This window comes from Chionomys nivalis, chromosome 9 (assembly GCF_950005125.1).
Source record: "Chionomys nivalis chromosome 9, mChiNiv1.1, whole genome shotgun sequence".
NCBI lineage: Eukaryota > Metazoa > Chordata > Mammalia > Rodentia > Cricetidae > Chionomys > Chionomys nivalis.
The window spans coordinates 3,523,604-3,549,275 of NC_080094.1; the positions used below are offsets into that span (position 1 = coordinate 3,523,604).

General features: G+C 35.2%; 1 protein-coding gene across 1 annotated transcript in view; it reads left to right on the top strand.

The window, feature by feature from the left end:
• Positions 1 to 25,672, top strand: part of Sycp2 (synaptonemal complex protein 2) — a 62,407-nt gene that overhangs the window by 16,057 nt on the left and 20,678 nt on the right. Inside the window, exons 14-27 of the mRNA XM_057781310.1 lie at positions 9,773 to 9,921; positions 10,952 to 11,026; positions 11,396 to 11,542; positions 12,426 to 12,525; positions 13,238 to 13,392; positions 14,554 to 14,623; positions 15,034 to 15,088; positions 15,552 to 15,682; positions 15,786 to 16,198; positions 21,674 to 21,801; positions 22,698 to 22,734; positions 24,111 to 24,175; positions 24,257 to 24,314; positions 25,541 to 25,593. Coding sequence (XP_057637293.1) covers positions 9,773 to 9,921; positions 10,952 to 11,026; positions 11,396 to 11,542; positions 12,426 to 12,525; positions 13,238 to 13,392; positions 14,554 to 14,623; positions 15,034 to 15,088; positions 15,552 to 15,682; positions 15,786 to 16,198; positions 21,674 to 21,801; positions 22,698 to 22,734; positions 24,111 to 24,175; positions 24,257 to 24,314; positions 25,541 to 25,593 — 1,636 coding nt within the window. The remainder of the gene's footprint in view (positions 1 to 9,772; positions 9,922 to 10,951; positions 11,027 to 11,395; positions 11,543 to 12,425; positions 12,526 to 13,237; positions 13,393 to 14,553; positions 14,624 to 15,033; positions 15,089 to 15,551; positions 15,683 to 15,785; positions 16,199 to 21,673; positions 21,802 to 22,697; positions 22,735 to 24,110; positions 24,176 to 24,256; positions 24,315 to 25,540; positions 25,594 to 25,672) is intronic.

Sequence of the window (25,672 nt, forward strand, 5' to 3'; positions counted from 1 at the left end):
CCTGCATTTGAGTCAGATAACAAAATGTTTTCCATGTAATACTAAATTATAGACTTAGGAAATAGGCTTACATCTTATTTCCAATGGCTGATTTATATTGTCTCATGAGGGGACTACTGAGCCTTCCCTGTAGGTGGACAGTCTACTGGTATCTCCTAGTAGGCTGAACATTATTATAAGTAGTATCATTTTCTTGTAAAGCTATAGTGAAGAAATAATTCTTTAAATCAATAACTATAAGAGGCTATCCTTTTGGTAATAGAGAAGACAGAGGAATTCCAGATTGTAGAGGGGCCCATAGGTTGAATTACCTTGTTGACAACTCTTAGATCTCTATTTTACATGTTCCAGATTTCTTTTTATAATATCTTATAATATCCTTCCTAGAAGATGAATTTTTGGCAATGCAGAAATGTTAACCTGGGTTTACGATTGCTGCAATAGGTACGGCACCATAAATTCACTCTATTAGCTACATATGGCCTCAGCTATCCTTTTTGTCCTTCTGGCCCTATGTATTCAATCCACCTCATGCTTTGTTTTACTTGAGATTTGGTTCTAGTTCCTAGGAATTGAATATCTGCCTCTTGAAGAGGCCAATCTGGATGCCAAGATTCTGGAGTAATGATATTCACATCAAAACCTATGTCTAGTGATCCCTCAATTACAATGTCATTTATATGCACTCTTAGCTTTGGTCTTTGATCATTTATAGAAGTCTGCCAAAATGTTTCCTGTTTCCTATTGGAGGTTTTGACTCATTTTTCACGTGTATTCCATCATACAGACAGTATGGTTTTTTACAGTAGGCACTGTAATGTTTGATTTTCCTGTTGAGACATGTTCTCCACAGTGACTGGGAATGACTGGACCTTGTTGATGTTGGGTCCTGTGAGAGGCCCCCCAAAGAGTTTCCCGGTGGTATTGGCTTGCCTTGTCTCTTGTTGACCTACATTCATTAGTCCAATGTCGACCTTTGCCATACCTTCTACATATACCAGAAGGCTGAGTCCTCCTATTCTTGGCATTTTTAGAGGAGACATTATTCCCAGGAATTCCTTGTCTACAGTTTCTTCTTAGATGTCCTATTCTTCCACAATTAAAACATTTGGAATTTTGGTGTCTTCTCATACCATTGGAAATTGCCTCTCCTATCCAAGCTTTGGTATTATAGTCAAAAGACAAGGATTCAACTAGTACACATCTAGCTTCAGGGTCTGTTACTCCTAATTGTACAGACTTAGGTAATCTTTGTAAGAAGTCAGTAAAGGGTTCTCTCTGACCCTGTTTAACCCTAATATATGACTCATACCTCTTTCCTAGTTCTGAATCCTGTCCCAAGCATTTAAAGCTGCTGTGCTACATAGGGACAAGGTGCGTTTGTCATAGCGAGCTTATTCCTGAGGATCAGAGTAATGACCCTCACCAAGAATTTGATGTTGGGAAGTGTCAAATCCTTTTACTTTCCCCTGATGCTCTAAAAAAAAAAATTGGCTCTTCTCTCAAATAACACTTCCAAAGCAGCTGAGGTCCATTTTCTAGGACCACTGTGATTAATTGAAGCCAATAATGTGGGGTAGCCTTAGTGCCTGAAGCCCACATTTTCACCATTTCCCTGACAAATGGTCAATGTTGCTCATAAGAAACTATTGCTTGTTTTATTTCTTTTAGATTGCTCATACGTATTGGTTTCCATGCACATTCTTTGACTACCTTAGGGTACTTCGTGCCAGATGGTCTTTCCGAGGAAATTACTAGATATGCAGTTGAAGCTGTGTATATCATCCCAGGGTCTGGCACGTACTTATGAGGCTAAATTCTATCCTTGTACCTTCTGTCCCAATTTCAATAAATTCCTCAATTTTTTCAGTTCTTTCTACTACTGCCTTTTTAAAAGTCTGAATCTTCTGTCCAGTGTTCTAATGTTCTCACTGAGGATTCCAAGGTATGAAACTTGTCCAGTAAAGATAATATCTCCTCCTTGGACATATAACTTTTCAGCAGATTCTGACAGTTAAATTCAACAGCACAAATTCTTTCAGATAATTTTGTCAAATTGATGCTATCCCTTTCTGTAGTATTGAACCATTTTTTAATGAGATAATATTGAAAACAAAGCTGATTCCTAGAATCAACTAAAGGGATGTAGAAGGAAAATCTTATAAGCTTTGCAGAATACCTTCCGTAGTATAAGCAAAATAATTATTGAACTCTTGGGTGTTATTTTTTTTTTTTTTTTTTTGTAGTTTTTCAGATCTTACCTGTCATAAGGCAATTACAATGAATTGGAGTAGATGTAATAATCATTATCGGCCAGCAGGTGTCACAGTTGCAGCTACATGGCCAGGAGACTCTAGCAGCAGTAAACAAGCATGTATTGCTTACTTAAGTACTGAAAAAATACTTTGTTTAACAAATTAAGAACATTTATTAAGGTGATCAAACAATTTCAAGTATTGGGACCCAGGATAAAAAGAAAAAACAAAGTTTTCCATCAGTGTGAGTTATGGACTGTGTGCACCACAGGTATTGTAGGCAAGAGTGTGTGGTCTGGTGTGTAATGCACAGAGAAGGTAGCATGTGGGTCGCGGGCCAGGGAGAGCTGAGCAGCAGCCTGCTGTATCTGAGGGCTGGCTAGAGCCATGAGCAGGAGAGTCGGTGCCCAATGCTGCTGGCAAACTGATGCCAAAAGTTTGGACCTGTCCACGTTTGGGTGCCAGGTGATGGCAGAAGATACAAAATAATCCCACACTAGTTCAGAATTACGTATAATAAAGGGTTATTTCTTTAGGGGAGACTCAGCAGATCACTTTCCTAGATCACAGTCCTCTGCACTAACGGGGAACAGGAACATAGTCTAGCACCCAGAACTAAGAGCCAGAAGCAAGGAAGCGAACACAGTTTATAGCTCCATTTATAGTATAAAAGATCACGCCTAAGTGGGCTGGTATTGTAAAGCTATTGGCCAAAGGAGCTCCCACAGCACAACTACTCAATTTTGCTTTTTTTGATGGTAAACATAATCTTTAATTTCACCTTTGTCAAGGACCAGCCTCGACAAAAATACCTCTCGCCAGGGTAAGGGCTGGGGATTTTGAAATATAGTAAAGATTATGAAGACGTAAATGAAGTAATAAAACAGAAATATGTACAATAGTATCAGGAGGGAATTCATGGGTACTGAAAATTCACCCAAGTTTAATTTCCAACTGCTTAAAATACCCCTACCCTAAAATATAGGAGTAAGACAAAAGACTGCATTAACATGATACGAGGAAATAAACAGACCAATTGAAAGTCGCTGGCTACATCCATAGTTAAACATTCTGTTGTCAGAACAAAACAAGTTCTGCTTACACCCTAGACCAAAACTTTCTGTAGGCAAACCACTCCCTGGGTGGAACCCAAAGTTATCTCTTTAAGGGAACTGGAACTTAGTTGGATTAATAGACTTTTGAGGTAGGAACAGATGTACTTCTCTATTTCTGGTGCACAGGGTCTGGCAATTAGTCACACCTTTTGACAATAACCTTGAGAGAGCCTAACTCCCAGTTCAACAGCTAGGTGGGACCTTTGTTTTGAGGGAGAAGCACAATAACCTTGAAGGAACTAGAGGAAAGTTCCAAACTATCTGACCTTTGGTCATTGTGGAAATAGGCTCAAATTTCCAGGCCTCCACATACTTTCAGATATTTTCTACTAGTTATGTAAAAAATAGTTTCAAAAAGATACTTTCCTAGTATCTTAGAACCTTGCCAAGTTAACTGTTCTGTTATGATGCCTGTGTAGATTCCCAAGGGTGTTGAATCAGCTCTCACTGTGTTTTAAATAGTGATAGTTTTGTTATACTCTCTCCTCCTTTTCCTTTCCTCTTTATGGAAATGGAGAAATTTTCAGGTACAATTTTGAATAGATGTAGTAAAAAGTGAAAATCTTGGAGGCTTCTTGAATGTGGCTTGGGAAACAAATCATACATTATCTTACTATAAAGTGCTGTGTTAGCTGAATGCCCTAGTGGATACCCTGCATCAGAATAACAGGCTAATGAGAATTCATATGTCTTTACATATGAAACAGTCATGGGTAATTAAGTTGGTAAATGTCCATCTCTCCAAACATCTCAGTACTTTTTCTGAAGATAAGACTCTTCTGCTGTTTGGGCCTTAGGCAATCACTGCTGCTTTCTTCAAAGTAGATAAATATATGCTTTCTAGAATTCATAAGTCAAATCATTTGCTGTATAACAGTTCTGTTTTGTCATTTCAAACTTTGTTTTAGCTACAATGTTGTGGCAATATATCAATAGTTTCTCTTTATTGCTGAATATTATTCCACTGAATGGCTATACCTCAATTTATTAATCCATGCCCAGTGAACTTTTGGGATTTGCAATGTTTCAGTTTTTACCTCCTATGAATGTTATTGCTGTTGAATTAGTTGCTGTGAATATTAATGATGTAATCTCTATATTTACAATTTTTTTCTTTTGGGCTAATTGCTAAGAAATATTGTGCTTATATCATACCAGAGGTATATGGTTATCTATTCAAGTTTAGATACTTCCAAAGTGTTAAAGTAATCTCACCAGTTTAGGTTTTTAATCCATGTGTAAGAGATTCAGTTTCTGGGCCAGCAAGATGGTTTAGTGGTTAAAGGCACTTGGCTGCCACGATAGTTTGATTCCCCAAGATCTAACATGATAAAAAGAGAAAACAAAAGGGAATTATTCTTTGATGTCTGTATGCATGCTGTGCATTTGTGCCTACATATCCCACACATGTATTCACATACTTGCATGTGTCCACATATACAGACTAAAATCTAATAACTTTAAGAAAATAATACCTATTTTGTCAAGTCCTTCTCTTGCCTTGCTGTTGTAGCAATAAGAGCTATATCATTAATTACATTGCTAATAGAAATTCTGGAAATAAGCATTTTGCCTTATTTCTGGTGTTAGCAGAGTTGCAAAAACATTTTTTTTATTTTACATGATCTTGGTCTGTTTTCTATTGCTAAAACAAAATAACAATGACTGAATGTAATAAATAACGTAAGAAAAGTTAATTTTGCTGATAGTAGTGGATGGCGGGAATCTCATGATCAAGTTATGGCAGTACCTGTTTAATTCCTGCAAAGGACCTCATGGAGGAAAGCAGGGTATCAGTGGCAAGAGTAATTTGAAGAATCTGAACTCACCCTTATATAACCACATGTAGTAATCCATAAAAGTTGAGAAGACATTAATCTACTCATGAGCCAAAAATCTGTCACTGGTGTACTCAGACATTTCTTTCCCATCTACCAGTTCACAAGTAACTACACAGAGGCTTAATGTTAGTTATAAATGCTTAGCCAACAGCTCAGGCTTCTTATTAGCTAACTCTTACATTTTAAGTCGAACCCATATTTCTTGTTGATACTACCATGTGACAGTACCTTTAATAGCAGGGCATGTTCACCTCCTGCCCCCTGCATCTGGCATCTGCTCACTCTGCTCCTCTCCTTCCCAGCATTCTCAGTTTGACTTTCCTGTGCTATGGGAGAATGCTCTTACACACTGTAATGATTTGTCACTCATATTGGTTTAATAAAACATTAATTGTCCAATAACCAGGCAGGAAGTATAGGCAGGGCAACCAGACTAAGAAAATTCTGGGAAGAGGAAAGGAGGAGAGATGCAGTCATTATTCCAGAAGCTGAGGAAGCAAGATGAGAATACCTCACTGATAAAAGGTACCATGCCATGTGGCTAAACATAGATAAGAATTATGGGTGAATTTAAGTTATAAGAGCTAGTTAGTAATAAACCTGAGCAATAGGCAAACATTTTATAATTAATATAAGCCTCTGTGTTTCTTTGGAATTGAATAGCTATGGGACTGGATGGGACAAAAACTGTCTAGATTCCCGTCTAGCTTTATCCTGTTCAGCTATTGGTCAGTCAGTTTCTTTATTAAACCAATCACAGTGACACATCTTCACATTGTACTAAAGGATTATTCCACAACATACTGCGTGCCATCTGTTAGCATTGACAGAATGAGGAATGTTTTAAATGAGTTGCTGACAGTGAACCAAATTCATACCATAGGACATTTTGGCAGTTTTCCTTTTATATCTTAAATATTTCACAGAATTATATCCTGAAATGATCTTATTTTAATTTTAAACACCTATTAAGTTACAGTATCTTAATTATATTTGGTCTTTTCTAAAGTTTTTTGTTTCTTTAGTACCAGTAATATACTGGTACTTATTTCCTGTCAAGTCACTTTATGATTGACATTGTATTTATAACAGTAAAAAATTTTAGTTCAGCTCACCAGCCATTCAGTTCAGACTCTTTGCCTATATTGTAAGTGGGAAACTTACTATATGTATTTAAGGCTGGCCTGTTTCAGGAAGAATTTTCCATCTAAGCCAGTGAGGCAGTTAGAGAATTAACTCTATTTTTAAAGAATTTAAATGATGATTAATAATTGTACATAATCAGGATGTATGACATATTTCTGCATATGTACACTTAGGAAAGTCCTAGCCATAGAAACTGGGCACAAAATGCTTACCAGGGTTCAATAGCCACTTTTGTGTCTCCTTGTACTGCCCAGAAAATAGTCTAGTTCATTTTCAAGTCCATATTTTTCTTAACTCTGCATCTTACTGATAACTCTATTTTATGCCTTATTTGTTCTAGCAATTTCTCTTCCTAAGCCCTCAAATAGAATAACAGGATGTCTCTAGGGAACCTAGGCTGGAGACCATGTATCAGAACTCTGATACTTTTTGGTATAGGGATTTAAAAATTCTTTTGATTTAGCTAAAAAATGTCCTGAAACAAAATTCTGCATCTTATACAGAGGTGAGCATTTCTGACTTAAGACTCTGGCCTACCTGTTATTGATAATATTCTCCATGTCTGTAGCTAGAACATTGAACTTGGGGTTTGGAGCTTCTGCAGAAAGTATTTCACTGTTGGAGCTATCTCTCTAGCTGTTTATTATTCTCAGTGTTAGCTATGTTTAGACTTTATAAATGTTTTCAGGATTGTTTTTCTCTCTTATATATTATATAATTCATAAAGACAAATTTTCAGCCCAGATTGGTTGCAAATTTCAGCTTTTTACACCACCTTTATCTCAAATATATTTTCACCATTTTCTACTTTTGGCTATGTCTCCTCTGGTATCTGGGTTCATCTTTCATGTTCTTCAGATATTTACTCTATTATAAATTTATATATTCTCTTAATATCTCTTTTCTCAGAATATAAATAAGTTCACAAAATATCAGTTTGGATTGGTCCTATTGTTTTCTTCTAGTTCTCTCTCTGTTTATAACCAATTTTGAAAAATAACTACATTTTTTCTTAATTTCTGTTCTCTTATATTCTGTTGTACATCTCTAAAGTTTTTAACTGTCAAAATTCTTAACTCCTATAAATTAAGGACTTCCCTATATTTGACATTGGTGACTGCAATTTACGTATTTTTAAAAATTTCTCAGCTGAGCTCCAAATGTAGTGAGCACTTGCTGTTCTCATAATCTTATCCTAAAGAGATTCTTCATTTCCTAACAAATGGTATATGATAAAAACTGTTTAACCCCAAATAATGAATCTGTTCTTTGATTTAAAACTTGGAAATCTCTTTGGGAAAATTTATTGCATGTTTAATAGTAGGAGAAGGCCAGGAGGGAGCATGTGTCATTGTTTTGGTACACATGGGTGTCAGAGGACAACTTCTGGGAGTTGGTTCTCTTTTTTGACTATGTGAGGTTTGAGGCTTTTGAGTTTCAGGGTCTCTGGTTTAGCAGCAAGCATCTGATCTACCTTTTCAGCCCTAAAAGCTATTCACTGTTTTCTCCCCACTAATTTACCCTTTCCTCCTAGTCTCGGTTCTATCACTGTTGTATTTTGTATATGTCTCCTTTCTTTGTTCCTTTGATTATCATGACATGGTTATTAATGAGAAAATTAAATATTAGTTTGTTTAAATATGGATTTAAAAGTCATTTTAAATGATTTTGCATATAAAGAACATTGTTACATTCATAATGGAATCATATAATAACATCTTGATATGTGTTACATAGGCAATTATATTGGTATCTGAGCAAGAAATCAAAGGAGTTTCTTTAATCTTAATAGGGTTACTAATTTTTAAAAGCAAAGTAAATTATGATGTAGTTCAAGACATCATAGCAAATGTCAGAAATCTCAAATTAATAAAGTAAAACAAATGTAGTTGTATTACTATATAGATGGTCACAATTCACATAGATGAATCTTTGTACAAAGAATTATTCAAAAATATAATTATGCTTATAGTAGAAGAAAATACTGCATTTAATAGATACTCAAAGCCCAGAGAAAAAAGTTAAATGAAGATCAAAAGTATGAAGCAATTATTAGTAAAACCCATAAAGATTATGAATGTATTGATATTTTCATCAAACATGAAATACCTTTAGAGCCACATCACTTTTTACCTCTGAAACATGAAAATTTAAGGTTAGGCTCACGTGACTTTTTAAAACTCTTAGTTTGTATTGTAGTAAGAAACACAGCAGGACTTTGTGTAGGGGGGAGGCCTCTTATTTATTTCTGGCTGCTTAGACTTGAAATAATCATTCAGAAACTATATCATTTGAATCACTGCTTGGCCAATAGCTTAAGCATATTTTTAGCTACCTTCTCTATCCTGAAGTAACCCATATCCTTTAATCTGTATCACTAAATAGCTATGGCTTATCAGGTAAAGTTTTGTCTGGCATCCATTGTTGTCTCTGGTGAGGGCTACATGGCTTCTCACTATGCCTTCTTCCCAGCATCCAGTTCACCTTTCCCTGCCTAGCTCTGTTCTGTTCCATCACAGGCCAAAGCGGTTTCTTTATTCATTAACCAATAAAAGTAACACACATACAGAAGGACTTCCCACACCATTTACCCCTTTCTGTTCTAATACAATGCCTTAATCAAGAGCAAAAATATACATATAACAAAATTGACCTAAAATTTGCATCAATAGACCAAGATCCATACCAGTGCAAAGTATTCATATCTATAGCATATCCCCCTTTAAATGTAAACAAACATTTGTAAACAATATTTGGAATTTGGGCAAAGTTTTCTCCAAACTACTTCCTGCTGTTTATTGGGTAATTTTTGGAATGTTCACAGAGATCTTTCAGGTGATCTTGGTCCATCAAACCACATTAGTCTAGAAGAAATCCACAGGTTCTCATCCTCTGTGGAAACAAAAGCAGAACCTTAAGAGCACAGAATCATCTACATTGTTATAGAGATAAGACTCACTGCTTTTAGTGGTCTATTTTGCCAGGTGTGGAGACTTTTCAGTCAATAGTAGGAGCATCACAGAGGTAAGCAGGAGCATAGTGCCTCCTATAGTGCGAATTTCTTGGAGTATATATATGCTGATAGCTAGAAATAATGTAATTATGAACTCAAGTTATTTTCTTTAAGAAAGCAGCTTTTTCAGGCACATTCATGGAATATTTTAAGAATTGGTTAGGGCTTGGAAACTGTTCCAGGGACCTATCTCAATGTTGAGGGCATTGTGATATAATTTATAGATGAGGACACTGAAAGTGAAATATAAATTGACTGATTTGTTTGTGTAGTTAGAGTTGGGTAAACAATATCCAATTTAAAATGTTTGTATTTTGATTCAATTTGCTGCATATTTTATTTATAATAGTTATAGACTATCATAGACATTAATTTATTATCATTAATGTTTTCTATATACAGTAAGAGAATCAAAGAAGCTTCTGACTATAACTCTGAAAAATATAGTAAGAATTAGTAGAAAAGAAGGGAAGGAGTTACTTTTGTATTTTGATGCATCATTAGAAATCACCAATGTGACTAAAAAGATTTTTGGCGGAAATAAGTACAAGGTAAGCTTTTAAAATCTCCCTTCAACAAATAGTATTATCATGTTTTTACAGACTGGGACTGTTAAGTTATATTGCTTTTTCCATTATCAGAATCTTAAAATGGCATAGATTCTTAGCTCTTTAAAATTATACTGTGAATGGCTTACAAGATGCCTCAGTGGATAAAGGCACTTTGCCACCAAGCTTGAAGACCAAAGTCTGTTCCCCAGTTTCCACCTTTGTTGGAATGAGAGAACTGGTTTCACAAATTGTCCTCTGACTGTTACATGTGCACTGTGGCACATGTACATGAACACACAACAAATAACATGATTTTAAGCAGTTCTGTAGCATGCTTATTGGCTCATTAAGTCGTATCCTTGAGATGTCTTTATGAACTGTCTCAGGTGACATAGTCATCTGGCAGTAGCTGGTGAGATCATTTGAGTCACTGCTATGTCTTTGAAGACTAAAATGAAACATTTTCAAAATATTAAACATTTTGAGAATTAGTAGAAATGATAGAACTAAACAATTGACCTATGGAAAAATTATATAAACTGGAGAATGTCCATTGAGAGTCACAGTGCAAAGCATGATTATGGAGATGGGACTTGAAATAGCATATGGAGGAATAATAATATGGAAGACTATGTATAAGCCAGCACTCTTTAACTGAAAATATAAGGTGGCAGTTTATGGGACATTTTCGGGAGATACTCTCAACAATTTTGAATACACACCAGTATTCAGAAGGCAGAGGACAGTTGGGTTATTCTGTCATTTTGAGTTAAAGACCAGCCTGAACTACCTAACAAGATTCTGTCTCAAAAAAAAGTCAAATATATATTCATAAGGGACCCTTATATAGGCAGTAAAATAGAAAACTTAAGACCGGATAGTGCTAAGTAATGGATGTGTTCTTAAGTTAGACCATGTATGTATGTATAGTAATAATTTGGGGACAATTGGTGATTGTGGGAGAAAATGGGTAGGAAATAAATGCATGAAATAGGAAGAAAATGGCATCACTTTGAATTCTGAATTTTAGGAATTTACCAGAAAACAAGGTGTTTCAGTTGCCAAAACATCTATTCATATACTTTTTGATGCAATTGGATCACAGGTATGTCTCTGACTTACTTGATTTTTTTTTTAACGCTAAATAAAATTACAGTGGTAAAATTTATTTTAGAGGGTGATTATGTGGAAAGCAAATGGTCTAAATATAAATCTGTAATAAAACATTTTAGTTATAATTTCATTATAGAAGTAAAGAATTGTTAAACTATAATTTACTAATTTTAAAAATGAGAACTGTAAGTGACAGAGCTGATTTGCAAAGGTGACTGTTTTGTTGGGTCATTAGAAAATGCCTGGTAAGGGAAGATAGTGTGAATGTGAGGGGGCTTTGCCAAAGTACAGTGGTTTTTGAGAGATGCATTTGTTTTGTAGTTTCTTTAAGATAGAATTTTCTGCATTTTAAATTCAACAGATTCTAGTGCCAGAAAGTCAACCATCTCCAGTCAAAGAAGACCTTGTTCATCTAAAAGAGAAACCTAACCTTCAGAAGAGACTTGAAAATCCTCCAACAGAGGACAACAGCAGCAAGCAGGAAGACAGAACAAGCAGCCAGGATGAGGTAAATATGGTGTTGAGTGAGTTACTTTACTAACCTCCACTGCTGAAGGAAACGGAGCAAAGGTACCTAGAGTAGATAGTGTTGCCTTGATGTAGCATTTCAGTTTTTGTCCCATCTTTTACAAATGCAAACAGAAGCAAGTATTTTATTTAGCAAGTCATGTTTGTTATATTGTACACTTGGACATTCTAAATTGGAGATATATAGATTAGTTACTTTTTCCCACTTATTTTTTTTTTCTGTCATATCTTTGCTTTAGTTCTAACAAAATACAACCTTAAACAGTCCTAAGGTTTTGTTGTTGTTGTTTTGTTTTTTTTTGTTGTTTTTTTTTTTTACTTTGAGCCATCTTATTTATGTGGCATTCTCTGAAACTTGTCCCCCTGTATTCCCTACTTCTACTTACCAATTTCTGTTACTTTCAGTGATGTGGGGTAATTCAAACCTTTATTATAATTGGTGGCTCTGAATTCCTGTTAGTTTAAATGATAGTAGATGAGGAAAAATACTGGAAAATGCTTAACATTTTGAAAGCATTCAAAGTAGTTTTAAATACCTAAACGTGCAAACATTATCTTCATGAAATGTTGGAAATCACAAGTTATTCATCAATAAGTATCTATAAAAATATTTTTAGCTTACAAAGGTACTATATTATATAAGCCCAGTGATCTATAAATATTCTAAAACATTTTTGTCATTACCAAACATGAAGATAAAACCATTTAAGTTAGCTTAAAACAAAGAAATTTGTGGGACATTGTAATTACTTAAAAATACTTCACATTTTGCATGTAGTCAAGCAAAATTCTGAGTAAAATTGCAGAATAGTTAATGTTTAAACAGAATATATTTTTATTGTGGCTTTTTCTTGTGGTTTAAGATAACTACATCTTGCAGAAAGAAAATGTCTGAAGCATCAATGATAGTTCCCGATGCAGATAGATACACAGTGAGAAGTCCAATACTCTTAATCAACACATGTAAGTGTAAAATACTCTTAAAAGATTGTAGCAAGTATTTTAGGGGAGGAATTTTTATTCAGGGAAGTTCTGGATATAAAATTGATAAAAATATAAATCACGGTATCTTATAAGAAAAGGTATTGACTTAAACAAATATTAAAATATTAATATTCTGTTAATAATTTATAATTTAAGCAAAAGGCATTATAACATAGTGATTAGAAACAGTGTTGGAGTCATCAGGTTTCTTGGATTTAGTTCTTTACTACCAGCTTTGTACTTGACACACAGTATCCTCTAAATTCAGAATCAATTTATTTTCCAACCCGTAGAGCCAAAATACCTCATCAGTTTGGGTACAGGATTACATAAAAACCATTCATGCAACAAATAATGTTGTAAAATATTGACATATAGTACCTGGCACATTCTAGTAGTAGTTGCTCTGATGACAACTTAATAATAAGCTTCAAGTCCAAAAAAAAAAAATCTTGTTGCCCTCTGGGTAACAGCCCTGTGCATGACAGATTTCTCAAATGAGTAGTTTCTGATTTAATAATTCTTTGTATCTTTCCTGATGTTTTTTTCTCCTTGTATTAAATGGCATAGTGTCCACTTAGTTGTTGCCAGAAACCTAGGAATGTCCTGAGAACTTCCACCTCTTACCTTCCTCATCTGAAAGTCACCTCTGTAACAGCAGGAAAAATAGCTGTTATCTTTGTTCCTTTAGCAACGCCCCAGAGAAGAAGTAGGGCACCACTGCAAGCAATAACTTCTGCTGAAAAAGCTGATGTTTCTAAAACATCAGAAAGAGAAGTGGATTGTGCTGTGTCACTCAAATCTAGACAATCTGATGGAAGAAACAGATGGGATATTAGAGACAAAGTAAGGATACTTTGTGTTAAAATAAATTTTAACAAGTTATTTTAGAAATTTATACTGAGCTGCCTTTTCCAAGTACAATATTTAGAAAATGACATGTTTTTCTAAATACCAGTAATCTTTGAAAGGGTTCTTCTGGCATGTGCTTTCATTAAAATTCTGAAGTGCCTGTTTCACTGTACCTGAAACTTCACACATTACTAAGAAAAAGAAAATTTCTGTCATTCTTTTATTATACAAACTTGTGTCTGCTGTGAGAAGACTAATACAGAATGTGAGATTGTAGTGGAGTGTCTTTAAGTGTCTGAAAGTCTAGCATGGAATTAGACGGATTAATACGACTGCCTTAGCTTAAAGCATAAGCATCCTCAGATGCACACATAGGATGCAGTAAGAACCCAATGAAGAAACAGGAGCCTAGCTCCAAAGATGAAAGCTATTAAATTAGTGTGTGCAGAAAGATGAATGGCATAAGAGTTGAATAAATTACTAGCTATTGTCAAAGTAATGGTTTAAATAGTGTAGTATAAGTGTTTGTTAATAAAGTCACTATTTTTCTAATTTTGTGGCATGGTTCTGAGTATTGTGTGATGACTGGCATCCCAAAGAGGACAACTAAGGGCAAGGTAAAATATCTGCAGCTAGGCGATGTACTTTGCTGATAGTGACGTTAGGGTTTTGCTTGTTGGATTGTTTTTAATCTTGATCTAGGATGAATCTGTGGCTATAGGGAGAAATATTGATTTGGGAAAAGAATTACCTGGAAAGTGCTCAAAATTTTAATGAGCACTTAAATTTTTAATAAGTTTCAGCTCTTTGTACTTTAGTAAAAGAGAATAGGGTATGAAGTCAATAGCAACAAGACAGATATACGTGGAGATTTCAGAAATCATCATTAGTCTTAAGTGTAGTAACTCTGAGATCAGATTAGAAAATTTGTGGGCTCTTACGTCTTCATGTCTACAGTGAAAGTTGGGCTTTGGTGCATTTCAAGATCGGGCAATGATGGTCTTAGAATGTGTGCATAATGTTCATGAAATGTGTATTACACCTAATTTTCATACAGAGGCAACCTTACATTTTTTCCAAACCTTAATGGTCTTTAAAAAGCTGAATTCATATAATATCTTAATGTGTATTTACATATGTTTCCTCTGTTGATAGCATGACAAAACTACTAAAGTTGTAGAAAACAAAGAAAATGAAGACAATGAATCCCTAGACCAAAATTTCAGTAAGTACTTTTGTGGATTAATTTAAAATTAATTTTAGTCACTGAGTGCAGCTGCAAAAGTGTATGCATGCACGCGCGCGCGTGTGTGTGTAGTATACATGTGTGCATGTGTGACCATGCAGATGGGTGGGAGTGAAAAAGAACAAATGAGCCCTTTTTAGTCTTAGCCCCAGTGGCTTTCATTAATTTGGAAATAAGTTTATAATAACTGCCGGCATTATATAAAGAAATGTCAGTGTGATGAGAAAATAGACTATATAACATCTGCTCCTGGGAAGTTTGAGTCAGAGAGGGAGGGCATAATCTATGTATTCTTACCTCAAATGTCCACTTATATATAGGATTATATTCACACTTCATTCTTCTAACTGCATGAAAAAGTGACTATATTATGGTTTTGTTTTATTTAGATGAAATTGAGGACAATTTTTCTGATGTATATGCAGTGAAAGTAGATGAGTCTGCGTGAGTATAAGAATCTATCAGACCCCTTAGCATGTATTCGTATTTTGGGTGAATTAAATTTAACAGATTTGAAAGAAAGTCCTTTCTATTATTAGAATGCAATGTCAGTCATAACATTTATTGATAGCTATGATGGAACAATAAGAAAGAAGCTGTCTTATTCTTTCCATATGAAGGAGCTATAAGATCTTTGCAGTACTAGTGTGAAAAGTTTACCTTAGTTTAAATTTACAATAAGATAGATTAGGATGTGAAAGATCTAATTTAGGAATATAGCAGTGTAGTGACATCATGATACTTTTCTAGTATTTTTAATCTTATCAGTTATATAATTTCATATGCTATAAAAGTTTTACATTTAACAGTATTCTCAAAAAACATTGACTGTATATAAACATCATGTCTTAAAAAGAGTCATGCACTTGTATTTGATAATATATTGAACAAATACTATTTTTTCTAGATTACCTGGTGTTATGGACATCTCTAAAAATACAGCACACTCCAAATGGGCATGTTGGACACCTGTAACAACCATCAAACTCTGTAATAACCAGGGAGCCCGTACTTTACCAGGACACACTTTTACCCAAGGTGAAAATAGTCTTATCTGTTAATGCAATAGTGTTCAGGGAAACACAATGGAGTTTAGATGTTACCTATAAACTCATTCTAATAGACTTTATTCTTCCAGTAGACACTGATGTCAACAAAAAATGCACTAAACAAAAATCACTTGATGATGATTCTGAAGAAACACATAGGGTAAAATACAAGAAAGATGTATTCAAGTGTAACAATTCAGATGAAGCAGAAGTTTGTGAAAGAAACAATCAAGAACAAAATCATTCTAAATATTCACAAAAGAAAAATACTGAAAACACTAAGCAGAGTGATTGGCATATTGAATCTGAAACTACTTATAAATCAGTACTCCTAAATAAGAAAACTGAAGAATCACTCATCTATAAGAAGACATGTGTATTGTCAAAAGATGTGGATGCTACTCTTTGTGATAAAAGCCCTTCTAGAAAAAGCATGAGAAGTACAAAATCAAGGAAAGAACTGACTTCTGAACTTAACTCATGTGCACTAAAAGAAATGCCAGTGGTGAGTGTTCGCTGTATTCATTTCTTACCCATAGAGTGCTTACTGTTAAGAGAGTCTTAGCATATTGCCATAGACTTTACATGGATAATTCAGTTCCTAGATGCTTCCTTAAGCTCCTCATTTACCTCCTAACACAGCCCCTTGGAACAAGCATGTAAGTATGTGTGAATAAATCAACCCTTGATTTCTTTTTTCTCTATCCCTCTGAAAGTGTAAATTGAATTAGTGTTTCATAATGCTGCTTTTCTATGAGTGGCCATGATTTTCAGCCTCACCTCATGCCTAAAGTGACAAGGCCAAAGGGACTGTGAACTAGTCTCTGAAATCATGAGGAAAAAAACATAACTCTTAATCTTTTAAGTTCTCTCAAGTATTTATCATAATGTCAAAAATGTAACATAACATATTTTCTAAGTTAGGTTTCTTTAAATCAGCTTGCTATTTTTTTCCTAATAGCACTCTTTCCTGTGTCATTACACAGCCTTTCCTGCCCTTTCTGTGGTGGATCAGTCTCCTATAGTCATCTGTCTGCCTTCTGTTTATTAGATGTGCACAGAACAATCGCACCTCTGTAATTCAGTAAGACTCAAGGCTCTCCTGTTGTTCTGGAAGATCTGAAGTCATACACTGTTTTCAGGGAGATTCATTTTTGTCACATTTTATTAAGCCGGTAACACATCTTCTGTCAAGAAGGGATAGTGATAACTTCCTTTATTTATAAAAACACACTTTAAAATGATTAACATACTTGTATTAGTTTTTAAATACATAGAGTTGAACCCAGAAAGAAATAAAATGAACAGACCTTAGCTATTTAAGTACTGTTAGAATTTTAAAAACTAACTTATCTTCACAACTGTTCAGTCCCTTGGAGGCTCCATAGCTGCTGTTAGAGTTCATGAGTTTTCTCCATCATGATCTTGACCTCCCTTGCTTGCATTTTCCCTCTTCCCTCTCTTTGACTGGATTCCCGGAGTTTGGTCTGGTACTTGGTTGTGGATCTCAGCATCGGTTCCATCAGTTACTGGATGAAGGCTCTGTGATGACAGTTGGGATATTTACAGTCTGATTACTGGGGAAGGCCAGTTCAGGCTCCCTCTCCACTATTGCTAGGAGTCTTTTTTTTTTTGTTGTTTTGTTTTGTTTTTTCGAGACAGGGTTTCTCTGTGGTTTTGGAGCCTGTCCTGGAACTAGCTCTTGTAGACCAGGCTGGTCTCGAACTCACAGAGATCCGCCTGCCTCTGCCTCCCAAGTGCTGGCATTAAAGGCGTGCGCCACCACCGCCCGGCTATTGCTAGGTGTCTTAACTGGCGTCGTCTTGTAGATTCTTGGGAATTTCCTAGCACCAGGTTTCTTCCTAATCCCATAGTGGTTCTCTATCAAGATATCTCTTTCATTGCTCTCCCACTTCATCCCTCCCCTCCTCGACTATCACATTCCCTTGTGTTGTCATCCCCCATCCCCTCCCCTCTACTGCCTCCTTCACCCCCAGTTTATCCAGGAAATCTTATAAATTTTCTCTTCCCAGAGTGATTCATGTGTCCGTCTTGGGGTCCTCCTTGTTACCTAGCCTCTCTGAGTCTGTGGATTGTAGCCTGGTTACCCTTTCCTTTTCATTTAATATCCACTTATGAGTGAGTTCATACCATGTTTGTCTGAGTACATTCATTCTGGGTTACATTCATTCAGGATGGTTTTTTCTAGTTCCATTCATTTGCCTGCAAATTTCATAATGTCATTGTTTTTTTACAGCTGAGTAATAACTCCATTTTGTCAATGTACCATATTTATCCATTCTTCAGTTGAGCGGCATCCAGATTGTTTCCAGGTGTCCCAGTCAGTAGGACCAGGCTGTATCCCTGGTGCATGAGCTAGCTCATTGCAACCCATTCCCTGTGGTGGGATGCCTTGCTCACTCAGCCTTAATGCAGGGGGAAGGGGCTTAGTTCTGTCTCAACTTAATGTGCCAGACTCCCCCTGGGAGCTCTTACCCTTTGGGAGGAGTGAATGGGGAGTGGGTTGGGGGGAACCAATGGGAGCAGGTGGAGAGGGAGGAGGGAGAACTGTGGTTAAAATGTGAAATTAAATTTAAAAAAATTCTCAAATACAGTGGTGATAATTCTTTGTAGTCTTAGTTTTTCAGCAGTTTTCCTAGACACTCATTTAGGAAAAGTTTTATGGTTACAGTGAATGAGTAAGAGAGATTTCTCATAGACTCTTGTTTCCATTTCCCTTTAATAACATCTTAAATGGTATACTTTATAGAGATGTGGCATTATTAATTCATGTCTGTAGTTTATATTAAGATTTGCATTATACATTGTGCTTTTATACTATCAAGAGATTGAATTTTTTCCATTGTTGAAGAATTCTTGTTTTCTACCTATTCCTGATGACTGGATCACATTGTTTGCATATTTAGAGTTTGCCAAAAAGTCTTCTAAAGCAATAGTATTATTTTGCATCTGTATCAGCAATTAGAATTATGCTACATGCTTGCTAGTACTTAGTGCTATCAGAGATTTTGGTTTTAGTATGGAGTGGTGTTTTCAGTTGAAATTTCTTAAAATCATGATTTAGAGGAGCTTTCATTGTTTTTTTTGCCATTCTATGTGTTTGGCATGTTAAGATTCTATAAAAAGTACTGCCAAACACAATTTATGTAGATTATCTTACATGGCGTCTTTTATTGTTCTGTGGTTTACAATTAGGTCTGTGATCTGTTTTAACTGTTTGTGCAAAGGTCTGTTTACTATATTCTTGTTCAGTGTATTCTAGCATGATATCATATAGTGAGGTTGAGGGGAAGGTTTTTAGATACAAGGGAGAGTACAGTCAGAGACATCTGGAAGTCTAGAGCAGGAAGAGAAAAGGGGTAGAACAAACATGGCTTTGAGAAAAGGGGAGGAGGGTGAGAGAGGAAGAAAAAGACTAAAAAGAGCAAAGAGAGTGGGCCAAGGGTGTATGGCCTAAATGTCAGCAGTGTTTTAGGGTAGAGGCTTGGGTGAGAAGAGCTAAGAAAAGACACAAGTACTGACTGAATGAGCCTGGAGGCCACCATGGTCTTTAGGCACCAGTTAGCCAGTTTCTTTTGGATCTGATACTAGTGAAAAGACTAATTCTCTGTTGAACTGGTTTTTGTTTTTTGGTCTTTTTTTTCCCCACTTTATTTTGTGTTGAGGGGAATCTAATTCTAGGTTCTTGATGCTGTGGTATTGATCTTTTGCATGTGTTGGCGTTTCAGTCCTGTCTTGACTGCAACTTTTAATAGTCTGGAAATAAAGCAATGTTGGTTCTCCCTTTTGCCTATTGTCTATCATTAGCTTTTGAGGTTGAGTTTATTTTTAACACAAAATAGCTTGCTTGGGATTACATTAAAGCCATGAAGTTAAGTCTCAACTTTGACAATACTCTATAAAATGTATATGGAATATCTTTTGGATTTTCTTGGATTTTTTTATCAGAGTCATGTAGTATTTCTCTTGTGTAAGTATTGACTTCTGTTTTAATTTTGCATATATCCACTTTACTGTTAGTTTTTACGAGTTTTATTATATATTTTTAGGAATTTTGTTAAGAGTATTAACATTAAGAGTATGAAATTTTAATTCTTTCATTGCTTATTGTTGAGTTATCTAGTCTTCCATTATTTTTAAAACCAAGCGATGAGAGGCAAAATCTTCTCATATTAAAAAAGATCTAGCTTCTCACCATTAAGTTTGATGATAGCTATAACTTGTTTTATAATTTTGAAGTTTTAAAAAACATGTGTTTGTTTTGCCTGCATATATGAATATGACCACATACATGCATTGTCTTCCTTGAAGGTCAGAAAAAGGTGTGTAATCCCTGGAACTAGGCTTATACATGGTTGTGATGTGCCATGTGCTTGCTTTGAACTGAACCCAGGTCCTCAGAAAGAGCAACTAGTGCTCTTAACTGCTGAGTCATGTCTCAGCTTCCATAATTATTTTAAATAGATGTTAACTTTTCTTTCACTGTGATCCAAATACCTGAGGAAGAGACTTGTAGAGGCCTATCTTCCTCCATAGTTTAAAAGACTCAGTCTGTGGTCTCTTAGAGAACACATGGTATTACAAAGCTATTTGCCTTACAGTGGCCAAGAAGGAGAACGAAAAGGAAGGCAGGAGGGAGGAAGGGGCTGAGGACAAATTATACCCATCAAAGGTTTATCCCTAGGTGATTTCCTTTTTACATCAAGGCATCCCCTACCTCCTAACCCATTCAACTATGAACTTATCAATAAAGTAATCCATTGATGAGGTTAACACCACTCTCAGGAGTGTCACTAGCTGGGGCCAACCCTTCAACACATGAGCCTTTCAGGAGGGTGTTTCATGTGTACACTACAATATGTGAGTCATATCTAGATGTGCAAATCCCCTTCTGTTCTTAATTTGGGTTTGTTTGTTTTTTTTTTTTTGTTTTTTTTTTCTTTTTTTGGTTTTTCGAGACAGGGTTTCTCTGTGGTTTTGGAGCCTATCCTGGAACTAGCTCCTGTAGACCAGGCTGGTCTCGAACTCAGAGATCCGCCTGCCTCTCCCCCCCCAAGTGCTGGGATTAAAGGCGTGCGCCACCACCCGGCTGTTCTTAATTTGTTGCTGAGGTTATTTAAGTTTTAAATCATCCTAAGATGCTTCATGTGTATCCGTTGATAGGACTTTCCTCCCTCAGGCTGAGGTGAGAGATGATAGGTATTGAGTTTTAAAAGTTGACACAGTCTTGCATGCCAGGAGTAAGTACTACTTGTTTCTGGTGTGCAGTTCTTTTCTGACATTATTGGATTTGATTTGCTAGCTACTGGCTAGTTTTCCTGTTTTTGTGATGTTTTGTTCTGTGCCTTCTAGGGTATATTAGGGAGAAATTTATATAATTTCTTTCTTAAATGACCTCACTAGTAAACCCACCTGGGTCTGCTGGTGCCTTTTGCTTTGTAAGGTTAACCATTGATTGGATCCATAAATATAGGTGTTTTCAAATATCTCATTTCTCTTTGCCTGAGTTTTTAAAAATTGCATCATTCAGGGAATTATTCCATCTTGTTTGTTGCTAGTGTTATGGACATGGAACTCAATAATTATCCTAATGTGCTTGTGATTAAAAGCGATGGCCTCTTCATTACTGGTGTTAGCAATTTACATCCTTTTGTTTTAATCCTTAGTTAACTTTGCTGTAAGGTTGCCAGTTTTACTGATCTTTTCAAAGAACTCTTTTCCCTTGAAGTATTTTATTTTCATGTATAATAACATTTAAAAATATGTAAGAAGCATTCAACATAGCTCTCTGTATATGGAATAATTTTGATTGCTGTATAAAGTCTAGACTTATAAATGATTTCTGACCACTCATTGTTTTGTAGGTCTCTGTAGAATCAGATTTCCTAAACGTTCTTTCAGCATTTATTTTCCCTTAAAAGTTAGGTAATAGTTTTAAAATAATTTATAATTGTTTCAGAGAGAAAAGTCAAAAGGGAAAGGATTTACTGATGCAGCAGAATCCTTGATAAGCCAAATTAATAAGAGATACAACCCAAGTGATGGCATGAAGTCTACAAGAAAATTAAAAGAATCTCTGAATGGCAGGTATATTCATAAATAGAGACAAGTATTTTTTGTTTTGTTTTTTCGAGACAGGGTTTCTCTGTGGCTTTGGAGCCTGTCCTGGAACTAGCTCTGTAGACCAGGCTGGTCTCGAACTCACAGAGATCCGCCTGCCTCTGCCTCCTGAGTGCTGGGATTAAAGGCGTGCGCCACCATTGCCCGGCGAGACAAGTATTTTTGACAGATACAACTAAATTGGCTTGCATAGTATGGGAAATGTTTTATGGACATGTTTGGATAATATAACTTTCTAGTAGAAAATAATTACTAATAACTTTTTTCAATGGTAGCTATTTAAATTATATAGCATAGAGCATTCCAGTACTGTATTATACTATATAAAGTGTCATACATTATGAAACAGTACAGGAGAGAAATCTGCAAGATATAAACATCTTAGGATTTTTATTTATGGAACCTAGTAATGACTAAAGCTAAATGTGCTAAAAATGCATTTCTTAATGAAGTACAGGGTGTGTCTGTGAGCTGAAATAACTGTTAACTAATAATTCTTGTTTGTAATATTTTTAAAAGCTGATTCTTAAAATATCAATTTATGAGCTGTGAGACTGTTCATTCACATTTCCGTTCACTCTAGTCCTATACAATAATAAAGTATTCCTGCATAACTATACCTTTTACAGTGTTTAGCACTTCCTTTTATATTATTGATACAACTTAGATTTTACTGTAATAGTTACAATTTAACTGTGAGATTGTAAAACTATCAGACTGATTAGAGATTTCATTTTAGGTTTGTGTTGGTAGCCATTTTTGGCATAGTTAATGTTAATATGTTTTAGTATATATTGATTGTATTTATGAAGAATATTTTGCTGTTATTAAGTCCTCCTTAAATACTGTATCTTTTTTAATAGTGATTTGTCAAAGAAATCTGACCTACAATTCAATAAGGTATGTGCTACTTAACTTAACCAAACTCTACATAGTCATACTTAATATTTGATTGTAAGCACTAAAATATTAATAAAAATGGTATTAAAGTTACAGAATACTGAAATGAATTGTAACACCAACATATAACACTGACAGATTTATTCACAAGTTACTTAGTTCTTTCTGTTTTTCAACGTGTTCTTTTTAAGCTGGGCCACATGGTGCACTCCTGTAATTTCAGTTACCCAGAAAGCTAAGGCAGGGGGATTGCAAGTACAGGACCTGCCTAGGTGACGTTTCCTGAGACCTTGTCTCAAAAGTTGGCAACTAAGATTATCACTTCAGTGGTGGATAGCACTTGCCTACCATTCCTGAGACACTAGGTGCATCCCCTAAACCACGAAAATAGTTTCAAATATGGATCTAGTATATTCACCTTTGGGTCCATGGTTTTTAGTCTACATTCAGTCTGTCACAGCCTCTTGTCTGTGGATGTGGTTCTGTTTTCCTAGCTTATTCTATCTTGTCCTGACAAATACTAAAATCTTGATTTTGTTAAAATATTTACTGTTTACACAGGCTTAAAATACAGATCTTTGATTTACCATTTATAATTTGTTTTAGTTTTTGTTGTTTACATGTTTAATTTGTCAAATATCAAGGATCTGATCTCTGATTCTTATCTTATTGTTATGCTACTCTGGTCTAATTTTTTCTGCCTTATAGGATGCTTGTGCTAATCCCTTCATTACATTTAAATACTAGCTTGTTTACTTTCCAAAATATACATGTTCTGTTCTTGTTCAGAAACCTACTTTAGTCTCTGCAAAGTGGAGACATAAAATGGCTTGCTAGTTTCTTCTAAAAAGAATTCTCCATTGTGTAAATGTACCACATTTTCCTTATCCATTAAGACAATTATCACATGTATTTACTCATAAGTGGTTTTTAAACATAAAGCAAAGAAAACAAGCCCACAAGTCACAATCACAGAGAACCTAGACAACAATAAGGACCCTAAGAGAGACTTACGTAGATCTAATCTACATGGGAAGTAGAAAAAGACAAGATCTCCTGAGTAAATTAGGAACATGGGGACAGTGGGAAAGGGTTAAAGGGAGAGGGGAGGGGAGAGGCAGAGAGGGGAGCAGAGAAAAATGTAGAGCTCAATAAAAAATCAATAAAAAAAAGTTTGGAAGACAATGGTTTTCTTGAAATTTTTATTCAGTTGACTCATTTTTATTGAGAAAAATGTTACAAATGCTAGATTTATTACTGAGAGCACAACTAGGAAATGTGTCACAATTTAAAACTTTTACGCTTGTGACCTGTCTGATGCAGTTAGTAATCTCATATCTAAATGTTTTTATGTGAACTTTTGTATTTTTGAAAAGGTTCAGAGAAAAAGTTACAGAAAACTGAAGACGACTTTTGTTAATGTTACTTCCAAATGTCCGCTGTAAGTTTTCTTAAGTGTTTATTTGAATAAACTGAATTTCTTTATGTAGTGATACTAACAGTAGTCTTTTGTTTTCCCCAGGAATGATGTATATAATTTCAGCTTGAATGGCACTGATGAACCTGTCATAAAACTTGGCGTAAGCTAGAAATCACTGACTTAGTACTTAGTTCTTCTGTAGTCATTTTGCAGCTATATGCAGTTATATTTGAGATGCCGTCTTGAGATAGAGATACAATGTTTAAAATATTAAATGGTTTATTGGTATAGCAAGCATAGGTATATCTAGGTAGTGTTCCCCCTGATTTTTAAAAAAAAAAAAAACTTAAGACAAATGAATAACTGAGGCATTATACTGCTTTAGACTTGTTCTTTAAAGAAAACTGTGCTCTGTTTGAATGCATTAATAAGAAACTCTAAGTCACCAAAAATGTGGTGTTCCATTAACAAAAGAAACCAAAGCCCTCCCTGTTGCTTAAATAAGAGCAAACCTCAATTTAAGTTCTTTGCTTTGTTCTCCCTACGTATTCCATCTCCCTTTGTCTATTGTATGAGTCTGAATCCTTGCCTGCCTGAAGGTTGTCTTGTGAATCTTTGTCTCTCTGTGTGTCTATGTGTCCTTAACAAAAGGCTTTTGTCTGCATATATTGAACAGCACAGAAAGCTTCATATGGGGAAGGAATGAGGGATATTTTGCAGAATCTGCAAGAGTTTGACAAGGGGTTCAGTTACTGAGTTCAACTGACCCCAGAAACATTATTGTGAACAAGATGTTATGTTCAGTGTTTGTGGTGGATATTTATTTTATGATATTGCTTTCAACCTGTATTTTTGTTGTCTTCACCAAATGTTTATTAGAGTATTCATGCATTATTCTGGGTTAGGGTCATGGCAGGGTACATAAGTTAAGATTACAGCTATACCTTACTTAGGTTGGAGAAGTTGGTTACATGGGAAATCTAAGGCAATAAGGTTGGTTATTACATTATTCTCTTAAAGGCTGGTAAAAAAAAAAAAAAGATTGAGTAGGCTATAGATTAACAGTCCTAAGTGACATCAGTGTGTATTAATTGTAACAGTGAGGTCTAGCAAGTGTTCTAGTTTCTTAGAATGTAAGAGATTTTTACCATAATGTATTGTCACAGAAAAGCACTGGTCCTCACTGTGATAATACATTCTCATTTCTTTTACTATCAGTCTGCTTTTATGTATTTGGTTTAGCTTTAATCAATACTATGGAAAGTCGATTTTAATAACAATTCTTGTTCTCTGAAGTTGGAGAAACTAGATTTTGATATGTTCATTTTTTCTTTACATTTCACTTATTTTAACATAGTATTTTTCTTCCTGTTTATTTCCATATAGATCCAAGAATTTCAAGCTACAGCTAGAGAAGCCAGTATGGAGAAATCAGTAAAGTTGTATGTTTCTTTAAGACTATAAATCAGTAGATCACATTGACATTTACTGTCTTTAAATAAAAATCTTCCCTAATCT